At 42.3% G+C, this 17706-nt stretch overlaps 2 protein-coding genes and 1 long non-coding RNA gene across 8 annotated transcripts in view; all 3 read right to left on the minus strand.

Annotated features, from left to right (window-relative positions):
* The window catches only part of LOC148323784 (uncharacterized), a 30417-nt gene extending 29069 nt beyond the window's left edge, over window positions 1-1348 (minus strand). For all 3 annotated transcript variants that reach the window (XR_015846521.1, XR_015846522.1, XR_015846520.1), the window contains exons 1-2: window positions 1219-1348; window positions 70-156 (exon numbers count right to left, since the gene is read on the minus strand). This is a non-coding gene — a long non-coding RNA (uncharacterized LOC148323784). The remainder of the gene's footprint in view (window positions 1-69; window positions 157-1218) is intronic.
* A 184-nt stretch (window positions 1349-1532) lies between these two features.
* sp3a (sp3a transcription factor) lies at window positions 1533-8213 on the minus strand. 2 transcript variants are annotated; one of them, XM_088315655.1, is made up of 7 exons: window positions 8033-8213; window positions 7630-7727; window positions 7202-7297; window positions 5083-6322; window positions 4307-4493; window positions 4025-4221; window positions 1533-3018 (listed from the first exon to the last, which is right to left on the minus strand). In XM_088315655.1, the coding sequence occupies exons 1-7, from the start codon at window positions 8037-8039 to the stop codon at window positions 2726-2728; spliced, it is 2118 nt and encodes a 705-aa protein (XP_088171781.1). In that variant the 5' UTR covers window positions 8040-8213; the 3' UTR covers window positions 1533-2725. The 2 variants fall into 2 exon arrangements, with proteins under 2 accessions (XP_088171781.1, XP_088171782.1); XM_088315656.1 differs by lacking the exon at window positions 7202-7297 and having other exon boundaries at window positions 8033-8212.
* A 1893-nt stretch (window positions 8214-10106) lies between these two features.
* LOC148323786 (obg-like ATPase 1) overlaps window positions 10107-17706 on the minus strand; it is a 44394-nt gene continuing 36794 nt past the window's right edge. For 2 of the 3 annotated variants that reach the window (XR_015846484.1, XR_015846483.1), the window contains 2 exons: window positions 15606-15713; window positions 10107-13528 (listed from right to left, as the gene is read on the minus strand). Coding sequence is in view for 1 of the 3 variants with exons in the window: in XM_088315087.1 (XP_088171213.1) it covers window positions 15302-15436; window positions 15606-15713 (243 nt within the window). In the remaining 2 variants the exon portion in view is untranslated. Of the gene's footprint in view, window positions 13529-15267; window positions 15437-15605; window positions 15714-17706 lie in introns of all 3 variants that reach the window. The other variant, XM_088315087.1, reaches the window with a different exon arrangement.

Here is a 17706-nt window from a genome sequence, read left to right on the forward strand (position 1 = left end):
AAAAAAAAAAACAAATAATGAAAAGACTAATAATATCAAAAGTAATAATAATTGATCAAAGGAGCTCACATGTCAAATGTGCGTCCAGTTCAAGTGGATAAGGCACGACGTTCCACGCAGATTGTCCCGGAGGTGTGTGCACGGTGGATTTCATTCCTTCAGGGGAGCAAAGATTATTACAATATTCAGATTACAGAGCAAGGGAAATTAATTGGACTAATTAACATACAAGTAAATGATGATACCGTTAACACATTTCATTAACTCAAACTGTCATTCTATGTTCTTCCTGCACTTGCTATTGCATTACAATGACTTGGATTCATTAAAGTATGCAAATTAAAGTGTGTGAGAGTGTGTGTGTGTGTGTGTGTGTGTGTGCGTGTGCGCTTAGTTGGGAGTGGACGAGGCCTCTTTAACAGGCGACATCATTTGATTTGCTTTTTATTTTTGGACCAAAAGAAAAAAAAAAAAGCATATTGATTTACCCCATAAAGCTTTTCATTGACTATTTTAATGATGGTCATACACATTAAAATCTAGTTGGTCATTCATAAATTTTTAAAAGACTTGACTCCTTTTATTATTCACAATACTGAACAGAACGAAATAGGAAGAAGGTCCAATTGGTAAAGTGTCCCATTTCTGTCCACGTCAAGGGACTTGATTAGTTACATGTACAACCTCGAGCCAAATGAGTTCTCTTCACTGAAGAACAATACGGCTTCTGCGTGTGCACCTTTCCGAAGCTAAATCCTTTTTTCAACATGGTGCTTAACTCATTCACTACCAGCCCAGTAAAAAAAAAAAAAAAAAAAAATGGATCTCTTTTTAAATGTCATTGTTCATTTGGCAGGGAATCATTCTTTAATTAAATTGAACAATTGTTTTATAGTCTACGTCTGTCACTAGTTTATATAACTTTTTTTTTTTTTTTTTCAAATTCTTATTAGAATTGCACCCAACTGAGAAATGTTACTTTATTGAGCCGGGGAAAAAATCAAATTGTTAGGATTTAAAAAAAAAAAAAAAAAGACGCAGTGCGGTTCTAGCCACAAACCCAATTATGTTAATTAATTCATGTTAATTCAGGATTTAACACGACTCAACTGACATTTCAAAGAGTGATGAATGGGACAAGCCAGAGGTGTACTTCACCCTCCCTCCCTCACTCATCCCTGCAGGTTGCGTTTAAAGTGGCAAGACTTTCTCAGACACCTTATGCTTCTGATATTCTGAGCTCGCCTCCTGTTGGCCTCAGCCCGTCTTCCGACTGTCGATGCAACGCCGCACTGGGGAAGGTCAAAGGGGTCAGCAGGCCCTGGCCGTGTTCCTTGGCTGTAGTGACATCTGCTGGACCGCAAAGTCTGAAAGGAGGCTGCAGAGTTGAAAATGAAAACCTCAGCAACAAAGGGAAGTAAAGTGCAAGGAAACTTTTAAGTTGCTTCAAATGAGGACACAAAACAAACAAACTTTTAAGTTGCTTCAAATGAGGACACAAAACAAACAAACAAAAAAAGAACTCATGGAAATTCAAGTGTAACAGAAATGTTTATACTGACATTATAGACAGGTTTTTTTGTACAGTTCTAAATAAGTAAAAACTGCAATTCTTAGTACACAAGGAACCGTGTGTCAGTCGAAGAGGACAATGTATATATAAAAAGCAATAAGTCAAGCTTTCACCAATTCCTTTAGAAGATGGGGGCAGAAATAAGAACAGTTAAGATGGGATTGCGACACATTTCTTATAAAAATCTAAACAAATAGATTTGCTGACACAATTCCTTAGAAGAGGACAGTGCCGTTCAAAATTCAATGTACCACCTCCAAAATTGACACGTAAATGGGGTTGATTGTGAATTGCACAGCTGAGATGACTCAGTAAAAAAAAAAAGTTTCATTACAAATTTTGACATGGAGAATTACTCAATGAGAGCATTTATAATAGTGGTGACGTTCTTCTGAGCTTTTGGTCCATCTGAAAAGATTTGTCCCATAAATGAGACATTTTTCTACACTTGTGTCATGCAGTCAAAACTCACCCTGAGTTTTTAGGCAAATTTGGCAACTGCCACCAAAGATGGCTTTCAAAAAAAAAAAAATCCTCAGTCCAAAAAAAACGCCTTTACTCCCAATGAAGCCTTTAGTTGTCAACAAGATATTATGTTGCCAACATAAATATCTGTTTAAAATAAAAATTGTGTGATCTATTGACAAGTTGGTCCTTTTGAAGTGAAATGAAAAAAAACCAGTTGTTTCCACTCAAAAATCGCAGTGAGAATTGCTAAACTGGAAGCACGCCGACTGCGAGGAAATGCATCTTTGAGAAAATAAAAACAAACAAAAGCAAAAACATAAATACATTTGCATCAAAGAATTGGAATTATGGGGAGATTTTACTTGGAGGCTAAGCTTAGTCTTGGCTTCAAGAAAACGGACAACAAGGACATAAAGTGAAGATAAAAGGTGGAAAACCATTATTAACAAAGTTGATTGAGGACACCCTACGCCTACAACGACACCATATTGTACAAAATAAGGCATTTCCTTGTGTACTTACTGCAATGTCTTTTTCATTTCTTACCTCCACGTCAAAGCGGAGCAGACAAGACTTTCTCTTTGAATGGTAAAATATATATCATCATTTGATTGTTCTTTTCTTCAAAGCTGGATTAAAAATGCAGGTCGGAGTATACGAGAATGGTGAGCGGCGCGCGTCCCATCACTCCATGACTTGGCTGGCCGCCAAAGTGGTGACGAGCTGCAGGGGGATCTCGGCGTTGGCCAGGATGTCCTGGGCGTTGTTGGAGCCCTGCTGGATGTTGGTGAGGATGAGGGTGGTCCCGCCCGGCGTGGTGATGAGGCTGTCCGAGGACCCCGCCGACTCCACCGACGTCACCATGGCGCTGCCAGAGTTCACGCCTTTTTTGTTCTGGTGGGTTTTGATGTGCTTGGCCAGGTGGTCACTCCTCATGAAGCGCTTGGAACATTCGGGGCACACAAACTTCTTCTCGCCTGCCAAACAATAAGGGAAGTTTTGCATTGCACTTTTCTTCAGCTGCAGGGCCGCTGTCAAGGTGGACGGAATTATCAACAGTTCCGAATAACTGTCAGTGTTAACGCAATTTTTTTCTGCTAAAAAGCAAAAGAGCCTACTAGAAAAGCTGATAATTATTTCGGGTTAATCAGAGACACATTAGTGGCAAGTGAGCTCGAATGTGATTGGTTGCCAGTTATGCACGCATTATTCAAGTGTTATTTTTTCCCCTGAGTTGTGCAAGTTATATTAACGTGTTAGATTTCATAATATCATAGACATCCTGGATCTTTTGACTTTTTAAAAAAAAAAAAATTCTAGGTCCATTTTTTTTAACCTGGCATTTTTTTTTACTTTTTTCAAAAAATATTTCCGGGTCCATTTTTATTAAACCTGGCGTTTGAACAAGGATATGTAGACTTAGTATCAACAGTATTTACAAAATAAATGGGAATTAATTTTATTATTTTTATGCTCACTAATTTTAAAGTCTTAAGATTGTAGGTCTAGGAACAACAGTGACAAAAAAAATAAATCTTTACCAGGACCATTACAATTCCATGTTTATATTCAAATCAGCTGTAGAATGTTTTGTGTTTGACACTGTCAACGAGGACTGTTGAAAAAGGGGCAAACAATCTCATAGGAGACGTCACACGTCAGCTTTCCAAGTCCATTCATCTATTTTCTATCGTGCTTGTTCTCAGGGAACAAGTAGACAAACAAGCATTCACTCTTACATTCACACCCAAGGACAATTGAGAGCCGTCAATGAAAACTTAACATGCAATGTGGGAGGAAGACGTCACGAAAACGCATGCAATCACGAGGAAAACGTGCAAATGACACACAGGAAGGGCTACTTTTGGTGTGGAGATTTCAAATAACATTTTCCCTTATCTAACGCGGCAATCCCTCAAATGTTGCGGTACAACAACTCGCATGTTGCTGAAATGAAAGCATGACACTGATTTAGTGGGGCACCTGTGTGTGTTCTCCGATGTCGCTGCAGCTCGTCGCTGCGTGTGAACCTCTTCCCGCAGTACATCCAGGTGCAGACAAATGGTCGCTCCCCGGAATGCCACCGCAGGTGCGCTCGCAGGTGCGACGTCTTTCCGTACACCTTGCCGCAGCCCGTGATGTGGCAGATGTGCTGCTTCTTCTTCCCCACGCCGGATCCTCTGAGAAACACGGCCCGGCACAATGAGCATCCTGGAATGTTCACGTACAAAACAGCCGCATGGCTTTTGGAACTGCAGAACTCACCTCCCACCCGACTCTTTACAGTTGGGGCAAGTGCACGCCACTCGACGTAGCCGCTTGCCTCCCAGGCCTATATAGTCCTCATCCTCCACCAGCCTGACCTGAAGGTGGGACAGATCGCTGGTGTTTAGGGTCGAATCAGAGCTTAGCTGCCACTCTGCGGAGTCCGGCTCCTCCTTGATCCGGATGTCTGGAGAGTGCAGAAAAGCCACAGTTGGAGTCAGATTGTTGTGTGGGACATGGTTGTTTTGTATTTGAAAGTAAAATCCAAGACATCATGAAAATCAGTGTTTCTTAATTTCAAAAGTATGTTATTTGACACAGCTAAATGATTGATGGATGTCCAAACGTAGTATTTTTCCCCCAAAACTGGGAACCTGATTTGTTCTTTTTTTTTTTTACAAAATTAACCCATTTCAAAGTGTTGGAAATGGCTTTAGAACAAATGTTAACTCTTGGACACGTCAAATGTTATAATTCTACCTCTTCTTGACTCCGCGGGAGCCTCGCTGCATTATGCCGCCTCAAGATTGAAAGTTTGTGTTTTAGGACAAAAACGAGTGAAAATATTTTTATTATAATATATTAATTACATTCAAAATAAAACAGAAAAATACCCACTAATATGTAAAAGTAATTGAGTCGGCTGTATTCACAATCCTATAATCCTACTTTTGTGAAAAGTTGTGATTTTGGTGAGAATACTGCCAGTGACAAAATTATTGTTCCGAAGTCTTCATTTCACTCGTCTATGACATTGTATGTAGTAAACGGTGTACCTCGAGGCGTGTCAGCATTTCCTTGCTGTTGTTGCGCCACTGAGTTGACCGTCACTGTTTGTAGGTTGGGCATCTGCCCAGTGTTGACGCCGACCGGACTGGAACCCAATGAGAGAGTCTGGACCGGAGCCAGAGTAATCTGCTGAGGGACAGTGGTGGGAAGCTGAAGGTTTTGCAGGTTCTGCACACCCTGCACCTGAAACGTCTGCCACTGTATCTGGCCCGACGGCGTCACTGTCTGGGCTTGGATGATGAAGGTCCCAGGGTTGATCAGCTGAAGGTTTTGCACACCCTGGCCGCCTGTAGCCACCGACTGGACCACCTGCCCGTTGGTGGTCTGCAGCGGCACCTGCTGCAGCTGGACGATGGGCGGAGCTGATGTCGGCTCTTGAGTCTGTTGGATGAAGTCCTGCTGGAGGCCAGCGTTGGAGTCGGGCTGCTGCGTAGCCACGGAGGGCAACGAGGCCTCGTGGCTGAGGAGGCTCGCTTCACTGGTTGGATGGTGGAGCTGCGAGGAAGACGGCGGGACAAAAAGCTCAGCGTTGCCGTCAGTCACCGGGAGCGTTTGCGAGAGGTTATCGTCGGCCTTCTCATGACTCTCTGCGCCACTGCCCGGTTGATCCGCCATGATTAGCTGGCCGTCAGCGGTGACACCCGTCGCTATTGTCTGAGCTCCGGATAGGCCTAGCGCGTCCAAGTCTATGCTGTTAATGGGAACAAACGTGATGTTCCCTGGCAAACCCACAGGCACATTTGTAACAACCTGAGCTTGGTTGCTGAATGCGGAGCTGCCGATGGAAATCCCCTGGATCTGCTGCATATTTGCAGTCTGTGATATGAGGCTCTGGTTGTTTGTTAGGATGCTCGCAGCGGATGTCACACACAGACCCTGACTCCCGTCAGGCAAGATCTGAATCTGTCCCGCCGCATCCTGAGTCAGAGTTGCTCCTTCCATGCCTGCCGTGGCGAAGCTCAGCTGTCCGTCTGCAGTCTGAATCTGAGGAATTACTTGGTACTGAATGTTAGGCACTGAATTGGCAGAGGCAGCGTCGCTTCCCGACGACACAAAAATCGGCTGACTCTGCAAACTCTGGAGAGGAAGAACGTACTGTCCATTTGACGCTAATATTCCCTGGCCTTGGATGTGGATCATTCCGGAGTCATCCTTGGCAGCCGTGGTGGGGGCCAACACCTCCCATTTATCAGACACTGTAAGCTGTGCAGATGTCTGATCGGTAGCCTAAGAGAGAAAATGGAGCATATTATACACATGCAAATTGCTCCAAAATATCACAGGCGGCGAAATGATTTGTGGATCGCAAGCAAATTATGGCCTTTGATGCAAAATTTCTCAAACAAGCACATTATTGTTGCCTTGACCTCCTGTCTTCAAATGTGTGACTGGAATCACATTCATCCAGTTCCCTTAAAAATTGGGTGAAAAGACAAACATTTGAAATAAAAGCTCACATGCAGGGGGTCAGGAAATGTGATGTCAAAACCATGATTTAATCCGATCTGATCCAGCATTTGGCAGCAAATCAAATCAATATGTTAAGAGTCTTATAGCTGACAAATGAGATCATTAAGTCAAGTTCATTTTGTCGTCATCAAGTAGGATTCGAGAGTTTGTTCCCTTAGATCCAAGGGAAAGTACCGCCCTGGATGAAGCATGTCTTTACTCAAGTCTGACTTAATTGTAAATTTCGTAGCTTAATAAGCTTTCACATGACGATAAGGGCATATCAACACCGACAACTCACATGGAGAAAATACTGTATGCCTTCAAATAGTTGCCTGTTTAGTGTACACCACCTGCATTAATCACTAGGTGTGTTGTCCACTTCAACAGAAATGCATCGGGCATTATTGACAGAAAAAAAAAAGGATAAATAGAACTAAAATGCTCCTTTGTGACAGTTACACGTTCCATTCCTACTCTGGCACCCGATCAAAAGAAGTCCATCTGTACCCAAGAATTTAGACAATTACACGAAACAAGAGGATTTTTTTTCCTCTGGCAAGATATTGAATCACGTGGTGGAGAACTGCCTTATGATGGATGAGGCATGATCTGATGCTTCTCATTCTAACAGTTCTACCACAGGTGCCGACTTACCACACCAGCGGCAGCACCTCTGTCCACCTCTGATGCCGGTGAGCCAACCTTAGTGCAGGTGGTCGCAAGCAGGTCGAGGGACGACGACTCAATGTCCTAACCATCATGTGCAAGTTTAAGGGGGAGAAATTGAGTGGCCATTAGTGTGGGCCAAATAGACAAAAGTGACGTCACACAATTTTCTTTCTTTTAGGAGCTAGGTTGCTTCTCTTGAGCCCCTCAGACACCATTCACGTCATGTTTACATCCGATGGAGATTTTTAGGCGGTCTCTTCCCCCGGAGCCAAGAAAGAAGGCGGGATTTTTGCAGCGCCCGAGAGGAAGCGTTGTCTGAGGGGTTCAACCCCCCCCTCCAACTTTGCAACCGAGAGCCGCTAACTACACGCATGTCGTGCCCCCCTAAAAAAACGCCGCAGAGGAATTCTCACCTGATTGCCCGTGCCGTCTTCATGTTGCAAAAAGTTGCCCTGGCTGCTGTTGACGTCCAAAGCAGCCATTTCGTCTGCTTTCATGGGCTGTTCTGGCGCTGTGAAGGACAACATACCAGTTCGAACACAGCTAACCGGAGCTAAACAAAGCTCATCCCTTAAACGAAGGGCGTAGCAGTTTACAACATTCCGCTTGCGTGCGATTACAAAAATCGTTAGAACGATGCGGCGTGAGTTAGTTTGTCTCCACAACGCGCTAACACAGTTAGCTACAAGCGCAGCGTTAGCGGCTAACTTAGTCGCTGATTAGCCGTTTCCAAGCTAGCCTACTAGCAAGCTAATTTAGCCCCGAGGATGCTTGTTAGCATTACGTGGGTGAGGAATAAAATGAGAAATTACATACCAGTCATGGCGTGACTTTCCGTAAAACGGAGAGCTTTGACCGCTACAATAAACCCGACATGACCGGCAGTTAGTTATTGACGGCACCCGCGTCGAAATAGGTGATAACTGTCAAGATTTGTTTCTGTTTTGATTGACTGGCGGTAAGCAACACAAAGGGTGGGGCCTGCACTGTTGACTGGAGCGCTGGCGTCACAAGCAGGAAGTTCCGCCCTCTCCTGCGCATTTGCATTTGATTGGTTGACATGTTTTAAAATTCTATTCTGATTCGCTAGCGACCATACCAATCATTCTGTGGCAGCTAATTTTCCTGTTCTGCATTTTGTCACTTTTACAGTCCGATTATGGTTGTTGGTATATGACTTGATTGATTTTGAAAAGAAACGACATTCAGAGGTTATATTCAAACCTACGGAAATAAATGGGGAAAGAAGCATCACCATGAAACACGAGTAGAGATGGAGAAACAAACGCAAACAGTTCAAATGTCTAACAAAATGTGTATTGTATTGTTTCCTAACCTTTGGTGAGCAGAGGTACACATTTTACAATATGGTAAAAATAAAAATAAAAATGACACAAAAAGTGGATACGCACGAGTTAATGATGTACCTTCTGCCATCTAGTGGGAGAGCATTTAGTTGTTGTGTTTGTCACGAAATGTCGCCAGCATAGATAGTTGAATACGTTGAATAATATTTGTATTCAAGCATTTAAGTGACATTTCCTGCAGCGCACCTGATGATCATATTGGGAATCGTGGCTGTAAAGCTGGCGTTACCACTGCCCGTTCTAAAAATAGCTCACCGGTGAAGGAACATTGATTGATGATTTCCTAAGGAATAGTGTCAAAATGATCGTTTCAAAACAATTGGAGAGAGTTATAGCAACAAAGTGCCGTTTATAAATGGTTGGTTACCCCTGGAATACAGAATTGGATGGGATATGGAAAACATGGAATCAAAGCAACAGTGTGTTAAATAAATACAATTGTATTGTATTGTATTAAAAATCAAATGTATTTTCAACAGCAACATTAAATCTGTAAATCACACTCAATTATGATTAAAGATGTTTGAAATATATCACAGTGTGTTACTTTTTGTCTACATGTCTGTTGAAATACACAACTACCATGCAAATTGCCACCCAGCATTTAGGTTAAGAAAACAACCCAGCATTTTTGGTGCGAAAGCAGCACTGATAGCATTTGTGCAATATTTTTGACCATTTCCAAGTGAAAAAAACATTTACCATTTAAATGTAGGACACGGGCATCGACAAACAGTCGAGAAAAGATGAACGTGATCTTGAATGAGGTCCACCCTCATAGCCACACACCATTGTGAGAATCCAATGGAATGAGCGTGTGCATGTTTTTGTGCCTGCCTGCGATGCTATCAGGACCCCACTTCTGAGCCTTTTTTTTTTTTTTTTCTGTGGTGTGTCAGTTCCTCCGAGTGCACTGCCGCAGTGAGGCTATTTCTCTCAACCTTCAATTCAAACTTGGCCCATTACAGCCAGAGTACAAAAGCACTTTCTGTGCACTCAGGAGCTCACAGCAGTGAATGGTGGATATTTCCAATCACTTCACTGTCAATCCAAGTGTCAGGTAAACACAGACCATTGGCAACAGCTTTAAAAGGAAAAAAAAAACTTTGAGCTATATCTGTCTTACTCAGGAGACTGGAAAGGTATAAACAATTTGCAAGTACTTCAAAGTTAAAGAGAGCAGTCGGATATACTAAAAGCTGGCAGAATGCAAAATCATGACGCCAAACATAAGACTGACAGATTTTGCTTTTCACTTTTTTTTTTTTAAAGACACATCATCATATTAACAATGGCTGCGACCATCGCCAGTCACAGGTTGTGCGTGACCCCACAGAGAGAAAGTGTCCCGCTGGAGGCACCGTGAGGGCCACTGTAAATGGAACTTGAGTGAGACAGATGAAATTGGTGCAGCGTGGAGACATGTGGATAGAATATCCAATGAGCGAGAGGAGTCGTTTGAAAAAATACAGCCCCTGAAACAGAAACAGCTTTTATTTTTGGACCAAGATTTTTAACAAATGACATACAACAGCAGATAATAAAATGAATAAACTGTAATATTTTAAGTAGAATGAACAGAAATACAGATGTCATAGAGTGATACTTGAAATTTAAATTGTACATTTGGAAAAAAGTGCAACATGAGCCAATGCAATCTTAGCAGTAAGCAACTTTGTTGAATTTCTTTTCACGTGTTCAACAAACGTGAAAAAAAACATCTACGTTATCGACATATTGTGCATTCAAATAACTTTCGTGTAGTACAACAAAATGTTCAAACGTTTTTCTCGAGAACAATGGCAAAAAATGACAGCATGGCATCCATTTTCCTGCCATCCACAATGAATAATGTGGAAAAAATAAAGATTGAATTACACCAACATTAATATTTATTTGTCATAATAGCTCTTTGTTTAAAGATCTTTGGCGTGTTATTCACCAAAACACTCTGCGGTCGTTTTGCCCCGCTTTTATGTTGACTTTTAAAAGGCAGCGTTCCACTTTGTGGTCTTTTTGGTTTGATGGCACTGCGGTTTGTCGGGCCGGAGTGGCACCGCTTGATTGATGGTGCTGACGGTTCATATCTACTGAGGGAGAACTTGTCACAATTCGACTTTGATGTTGTATAAATGTTTGCCAACATGTATGTTCAACGTTCTTGAATAGAAATTATACCATTAGGTCATTTTCATTACTCTGATTTCTTGTAATTGTTTGAAAAGAGGATCGAACTACTACAACACAATAAAAAACTCGACTTTGACTTTCATACGAAGAGATGATGCAGGAATCTTGCTGATTTGGAATGTTAGTTTGCTTCCTGAGGTTACACCAGTGCTTCTCAATTATTTTTCTGTTACGCCCCCCCCCCCCAAGCAAGAAGAAAACAATTCACGCCCGTACCCCACCACCCACTCGCCGCCGCAACTATAAATAATAGCATTTTCGTTAAAAAACAAACCGACACCGTAGAGTTAATACTCGCTGCGCACAATGTGCAAGGAGAGCGCCACTGCCAACTAGTGGAGTGGAGGTGCAATTACACTTTATTGTAGTACGGCGGGAAAAAAATCATGTTCCCCCGGGGTCACACGCGCACCCCTCAGCATTGCACCCTGGGGGGGTGCGCTCCACTATTTGAGAAGCACGGGGTTACACATTTAAAGCTGATAAGAAGGGTTGATTGTAGCCTCACATCACTAACGCTATTGCTAATGCACGCGTCGGTTCTGAATCCCCAACCCAAGACAACTCCTGTGTTGACCCTTGTTTTATCTCGTGATCCATTCAATACTTATTAAACGTCGGTTGCTAATCGAAAGGTGGCTATTCCGCCATAGGTTCAGCAAAACTCCCAAAGCCCAACGCAACGGGCTATCATTAAAAAACAGCCAATCTAAAAAAAAAAAAATAAAAGGATGATTTTTCTCTTCTTTTATTGCTGCCAATGTAAAACAAATTTAATATCTCAATGTCAAAACATTTGCAGAGCATAATCCAGAACAAGACATTAGTTTCCATCGTAACATCTGCATCGTCAAACTAAATACCATCATTACGCCTCCTGAAAGAATTATGTCATTTGATGAGAAAAAAAACAAACCAGACCACATATGAACATCTTGTGCATCCTCAAGACAACAGCGCATGAATACGATTGTGTGGTCGATGCCATCATCAATCATCACCATCGGTTTTGTCTCAAGTCTCCATTGTGGTTTTCGGGGGGGGTTTGGATGGTTTCAATCAGAAAGGAGTCATGTAAAAACAACATGTTGATGTATGGAACCCCGTGTACGTTGGGCGACAGTTTTCCTACCAAGGCTTCCTGAGGTTTGCTGCACGAATTGCCCGCAAGAATAACACGAGCGGTTGAAGCTGAAGCTGCCAAACAAAGACGGTCTAATGCTATTTACGACACGTAAGCCAACTTTCGCAGCGTCTCACCACAATAAACAGCAACCTATATTTTAGCACTGATCTCGAAGCGCGATGACTATAATCTTGCTTATTTCCATGACAAACACGATGCTTGGCAGCGCTCAAAGATGCACTGCAACATCCAAAACATCCTAGCCTGATATCTGGATATGCAATAGTATTTCTGGGAGAAAAAAGCCATTTTATTCAATCTTTTTCCCGCCATCAAAAGGGCATTTTGTTCTCCACGGCTTTAATGGTTCCAAGAGATTCGGCAAAGCACTGCTGATCTAGTGCTCTTTGTGCGGACTCCCACGGAGAATGCAATCTTACTTTGGCGGTGGCCGTCCGATTCCATCAACATAAATGCTTCACAAACACTTACACACAAAGTATTGGAGATGGGGAAAAAATATTATTTCAATGCGAATCATTTTCTGCTTGTACTATTCAGGCTGGTCTGAATATATTATATATCTATACAGAATTCTATCAAATATGAAATTATCATATGGAATATGAAAGTGCGTTGGGAAGACTTTTTATTTATTGAGGACTCGGAAGGTACATTTATTCTATTTATTTGCCATCTAGCGGAGAAAAGCTGTATTGCAACTTAAAACGGCTCGTGTGTTTTTTCTAAAAACGGTACACCTTGTCAAAAAATGTACCGTTTAAAAATGAGTGCAATTGAATCTTAACAAAAATACATTTAAAAAAAAACACTGTCTTATTAAGGTGTGGGTACACGAATGTCGTCGGCTCTTCTCGCCATCAAGCTGCACTCTCAGTATAATTCATCAATCATAGCTCAGCGAATAAACAGCAAATTCCAAAAGGTCACCTCCATCACTTCACAACTGACAGTTTCAAATGACCACTTCCTTGGCTGAAACACACCGCATTGCTTTTTGCTCCCCCCTTGCCCAAAATCAGCATCCATTAACAAATTTAATCACAATAGTCCCCTCTGTGCTGCAGTCAATGTCAGCTGTGTCTTTTTAATTCTCTAATCAGCGGTGGGCAGAGGCGCTATCACGGCGGCCACTCGATACAGACATCCCAAAACACACACAGGTTGGTTTTGTCAAATGTTTTATTGAGTGTAGACATCTGGCCTACTGTAAAACATGCATTATCTGCACGAGTGGGGAGAGGAGCAGGTGGCATTGTCCCCGCTGTCAGCTGTGACAGTGCTAGCAGCCGTGATGGAGATTAATGAAGTATCTGGAGAGTAATATGCTCCTTACAATTTGGAGTAGGGGGCTGATCCTGATCTTAAATAGCAAAGCTGTCAGAGTTTAGTGAACCTGCGCTTTGGCACAGAGAGGGATTCGATCCTACAGGACGTTAAATAGAAAGCCCGTGTGCGGCGGCGGCGGTCGGCGTTTGTCAGACCTGCGCTGTCGCAGTCGCTCACGTCGGCTGTTTGACTCACTTTTTCTCGGCGGCACTTGGCAAAGTGAATTTGGAAAAAGATGATGTCTCCATCTTCAGCAGTTGTCTGCAGTAACCCGGCTGCCTGGAATACAATGACAAAAAAAAAAAAAAAACAATAAAGTACAGACTGATATGTACAGCGATTCGTTAATCGTAACATTAAATACTCCTATTGTAGCGATAATTGAAAGTAATAGTGCCAGACTAGCTTCTGGTCTCTTTTATTCCCACCAATAATTCACTTTTTATGTCTTTTTCTGGAGTCTCCTCAAATGCACGCACGCACGCACGCACACACACTTCCCTCCACGTTTTGTTGGAGGGGCGCCTGAATTCCCACTGAGAGAATAATCCTCTCTTTTCCTCATTCAACCCTCGCGTGCACAAGCACAAAATGTTAACAAACCTTTGATTGCAGCGCCATCAAACTTCTGAAGGAAACACAACAAGTTGTAACATTTCTTTTGTGTACAGTAAATGTTTGTTCCCCTTCCCGGCAAACTCAAAAATAATTGACTTGAAGTGCTAATATGGACAGGTTTATGCATTCGGCTCCTGAACAGCGTGCAATTAATTAGAAGAATCAATGTCCCTTTAAAGGCTCAGGGGACCATTTAATCCAAGCTCAATACCACCAGAAACACTGGTTGGAGAGGGAGACAGGGGAGGAAAGAGAAAAAAAAAAAAATCAATGGCTATTTGTGATTCCTGAGTATGTATTAAAGCAGACACGTCTAACTGGTTCATTTGCACTTGAAAGCAGCCATCTGGAGCGGCAAGCTTGGCTTAAGCAGATATGATTACTAATAATGTGATACCCCCGTACACTGGCCCCATTCAGGCGGCCTATTCCCACAACTGGCATTAAAGAGACCTTAATGCCACAGTAAGAAATGTTCTTATGAGGCCCAGAGAGGGATCAGTGAGAGAGCACGCCGTGAGCACCCGACACTCACGTCGCCACCTTGGACAACAATGGTGGCACTCCCCCTGGGGCTGACACGTTTCACTCTTTGTTTGCGGCTTACGAAGGGTGTGGACAATACACTGCCGCTGCATTAAATATCAAATTGTTGTTTTTTTTTCCAAGTCGTGAATGATAAGGAGATTTAAACGATTTCATGGTATTTCCTCCAGGGTGTCGGCATAATTAAATATTACACTTACAAGGATTTGTTTGGTGGTTGTTTTGCTATTGACTTGTATTCCTCAACAGAATAAAAATGTGTTAAATATTGAATGTTGTGCTTGCTTTAGTTCTGGCCAAGTAAGCCGACATAAATGTGTGTGTTTAAAAAAAATAAATAAAAATTCAGTTTGAATTTTTTCACGCCTGTCCAAAATGCGAAAAAGTCAAGTACTTTCCGAAATTGAAAGAGAGAGCATTAAAGCACTTCATGGGCCTAGATTGGAGGTCACCAAACTGTGAAAAAATGCAAAGGAGTTGTCAATAGGTAACACTTTATGTTTAGAAATCAGTTGTAGTCATTTTTTACATGATCACTTCTAGAAAATTTCGAGGAAGTCACTGGTGAGCTATTTTTATTTATGTGGTCTTTCGTAACCCCGCGACAGATTGGGAAAGGTGCTCTAATGTGCCATAATTATTATTACGCAACTTAAAGAATATAAAAAATATAAGTGACATGATGTCAGGTGGCTGAATTGGCTTGATTTTTTAATCGCAAAAATTCGGTTAACTCATAAAAATAATAATAAAAAAAAAATAAAAATACAATACAACGGCCTCCCGGAAACAAGACGTAGCCACATGATTTGCTACTTATCCATGAAACTGAGCTTATTTGTGGAATTTCACACCTGATTTAACTTGCCGCTTTCCATCACTGTCGCATTACCGCCGCTGTGACTTTGGGATTTGGAGCCAAACGGCTCCGAGTTGTAGATCCAACGGAAAAGCCTGCGCAGTGCTGAGCTGAGCTTCCGTCAAGCCAGTGACGGCGCATATAGTGAGAAAAGATATGCACAGCTGGAACACAATGGCAGTGTTTAGAGCCAGAAGCGCTCGGTTTGACAGGAGCCGTGCTGCAGTGCGCGCGCTAATTTCTTCCCCCGAGTAAAGGTGAAGAGCAGTTTGCAGTGGCCGACTGTCAGCTCGACGGATCACACGAGACTTCGCCTCATTTCTGGCTGCTCACCTTGACAGCGTTCTCGCTGCCATCCTCTTTAAAATCCTGGAATTTCATTACTTCCGCCATAATGAAGCCCGGGTCTTCCCCGGATGCCTGTGGAGCCTTAGTTCCTTTCTGTCACGGAGCAAAGAAGGAGAAAAAGACAAATGTATTGTTTTAGGAAAGATGGATTGCAACGCGTGACGCGTGAACAAGATAGTGTTTGATGAGATAGTGTTGTGAGCGTTTGTTTTCAGGCCTCCTGATTCCTGGACAGACTTTTACGCAGCTGCGCATTGCCAGGGCAGCACGGACGCCGATAAGAAGTCAGCCTTGCTATCAGCGCCTTCTGGTTGTTATTGATTTCTGCCCCAGTAATCTTGTCTGGTGGTGGCTCTTTGCTTGGCTCGCTGGTCATGAGGGCAAGAAGAGTCAGCGTTGCAGTGAGAGGCCGGGACTGACCTGCAGGCCTCGATAGTGTTTCGTAATTCACATCAAATTCAATAACATCTCACTGCGGTCGATGCAACAAAACAGACGGGATTACGTTCGAGAGCGTCTCAAGTAGAGCGGGAACGCAGCATTGGACTTGTTGAGAGTTCGGATCCACATTTACTCAGAAGGACAATGCTTAGTGTTCAGAGCCAGTTTAGCATTGGTGGGGAGGTCTTCACTAAAACCAGTTGTTGGCACGGAGCTTAAGTTAAAACGGACACCACGTGCCTCACTTTGTGGTGGTCGAACAATATAAAAAAAAAAAAAGAAAAAAATGTAATCAGAGATTCAAGTAAACATTTCTAGATTAATTATTTGCACTGTTTCCGAAAAGTTTTTTTCTCAAGCACAGCAGGTTTTCATAATAATAATAATAAGACATTCTTTATCGTAATATTTTTGAATTACAAACTGTGTTGAAGTGAGGGGAGGAGCTTCAATTATACAGGCTCAAGATCTGTCCAGCAGGAAAGTGTTGCTATGTTGTGGCATCTACAGGCAAATCCAAAACATTTTAGAGGCAACATCAAATAGTCAAATAGTTTCATTATTCTCATGTGTGTTTTTTTTTTTTTTTTAAATAAAGAAAATATCATTCAATTAATAAAGCATATTCACCTTGATGCTATGGTACTTTGCATTGTGTGTTCTTAAAGCAATGCTATGTGCTTGTTTTAAATGCACAACATGTAATGTTCTTTTTTTTATGTTTAGTTGGACCGTTAGCTTCAATTTGGAGTGGCAATAATTGTTTGTTTTTTTGGGGGGGGGGGCTTTTCACTATTGGAAAGAATTATCCCATTGTCCATCATTTTATTTGGTGTGTGTTTGTCTTAATTTATTCTGCCAACTTTGCCTGTTCATTGCACACAATTAGCATGCCACTGTTTATAACTGGGCCTGAAATGATCATGACCCATGAAAAGCGTGCTCAATTGTGTCAAATTGTAGCCAGCTACAATTTCATTTCAGTCGCAAAGTTTGACAGTGAAATCACATGAAGACGATTTGCTGTCTCTGTTGTTTAGTACTTTGCCAGAAATCAGAGTGAGAACCGAAAAGCCCACCCAAGTGGTCGTTGCCCCACGAATGATTCCCATAAAAAAAAATATATAAATAAAAGAAACACCACTGGTAGTTTTCAAAATGGTTTGCGCCCCCGAGTCCTCTTTAAGACGGCACGGCTGACTGATGTTCAATTTATATGCATGGAAATCAAGCTGGCCGGCAATGACAAACGAGCCAAACAAGTGACGTGGCCGCTGTGTATCACTGGGACTCGTCAAGCCCTCCTGCTCTCCCGCCAGTGTTTGCGTCTGTGCTCAGGAACTGTTGAACGCTTTTAATTAAGCATCTAATCAGGCTGGGGTCAACATATTTCATGCCACAAGAATGATGCGGATTTAATGGCGCTAATACATTACCATCGCTTTGCAATCTCACTGACGGAGTGCTTGTGAGCTTAACAACTATTAATCAGAATCAAGGTTTGTCTTTGTGGAGGGAAATAGATTAAGGGGAGCATTTTTTTTTTTTTTTTTTTTTAGATGGTACATTACAAGAGATGCAGATTGTCCTCGTTAAAAGCAACGCTGATAGATAATGGCCACCTCCGGCCTGCCTAATAAAGCAT

This window comes from Idiotropiscis lumnitzeri, chromosome 14, assembly GCF_059441095.1.
Source record: "Idiotropiscis lumnitzeri isolate Australia: NSW breed Sydney's pygmy pipehorse chromosome 14, RoL_Ilum_1.0, whole genome shotgun sequence".
Taxonomy (NCBI): Eukaryota; Metazoa; Chordata; class Actinopteri; order Syngnathiformes; family Syngnathidae; genus Idiotropiscis; species Idiotropiscis lumnitzeri.

Bases quoted from the DNA above. Each gene is read 5' to 3' on its own strand.
- sp3a (XM_088315655.1), bottom strand. The intron at 4,494-5,082 runs GTACACCGTTTA...TGCACTCTCCAG, and splicing joins AAATGCTGACACGCCTCGAG to ACATCCGGATCAAGGAGGAG. The intron at 3,019-4,024 runs GTGCCCCACTAA...ATTGTTTGGCAG, and splicing joins ACATCGGAGAACACACACAG to GCGAGAAGAAGTTTGTGTGC.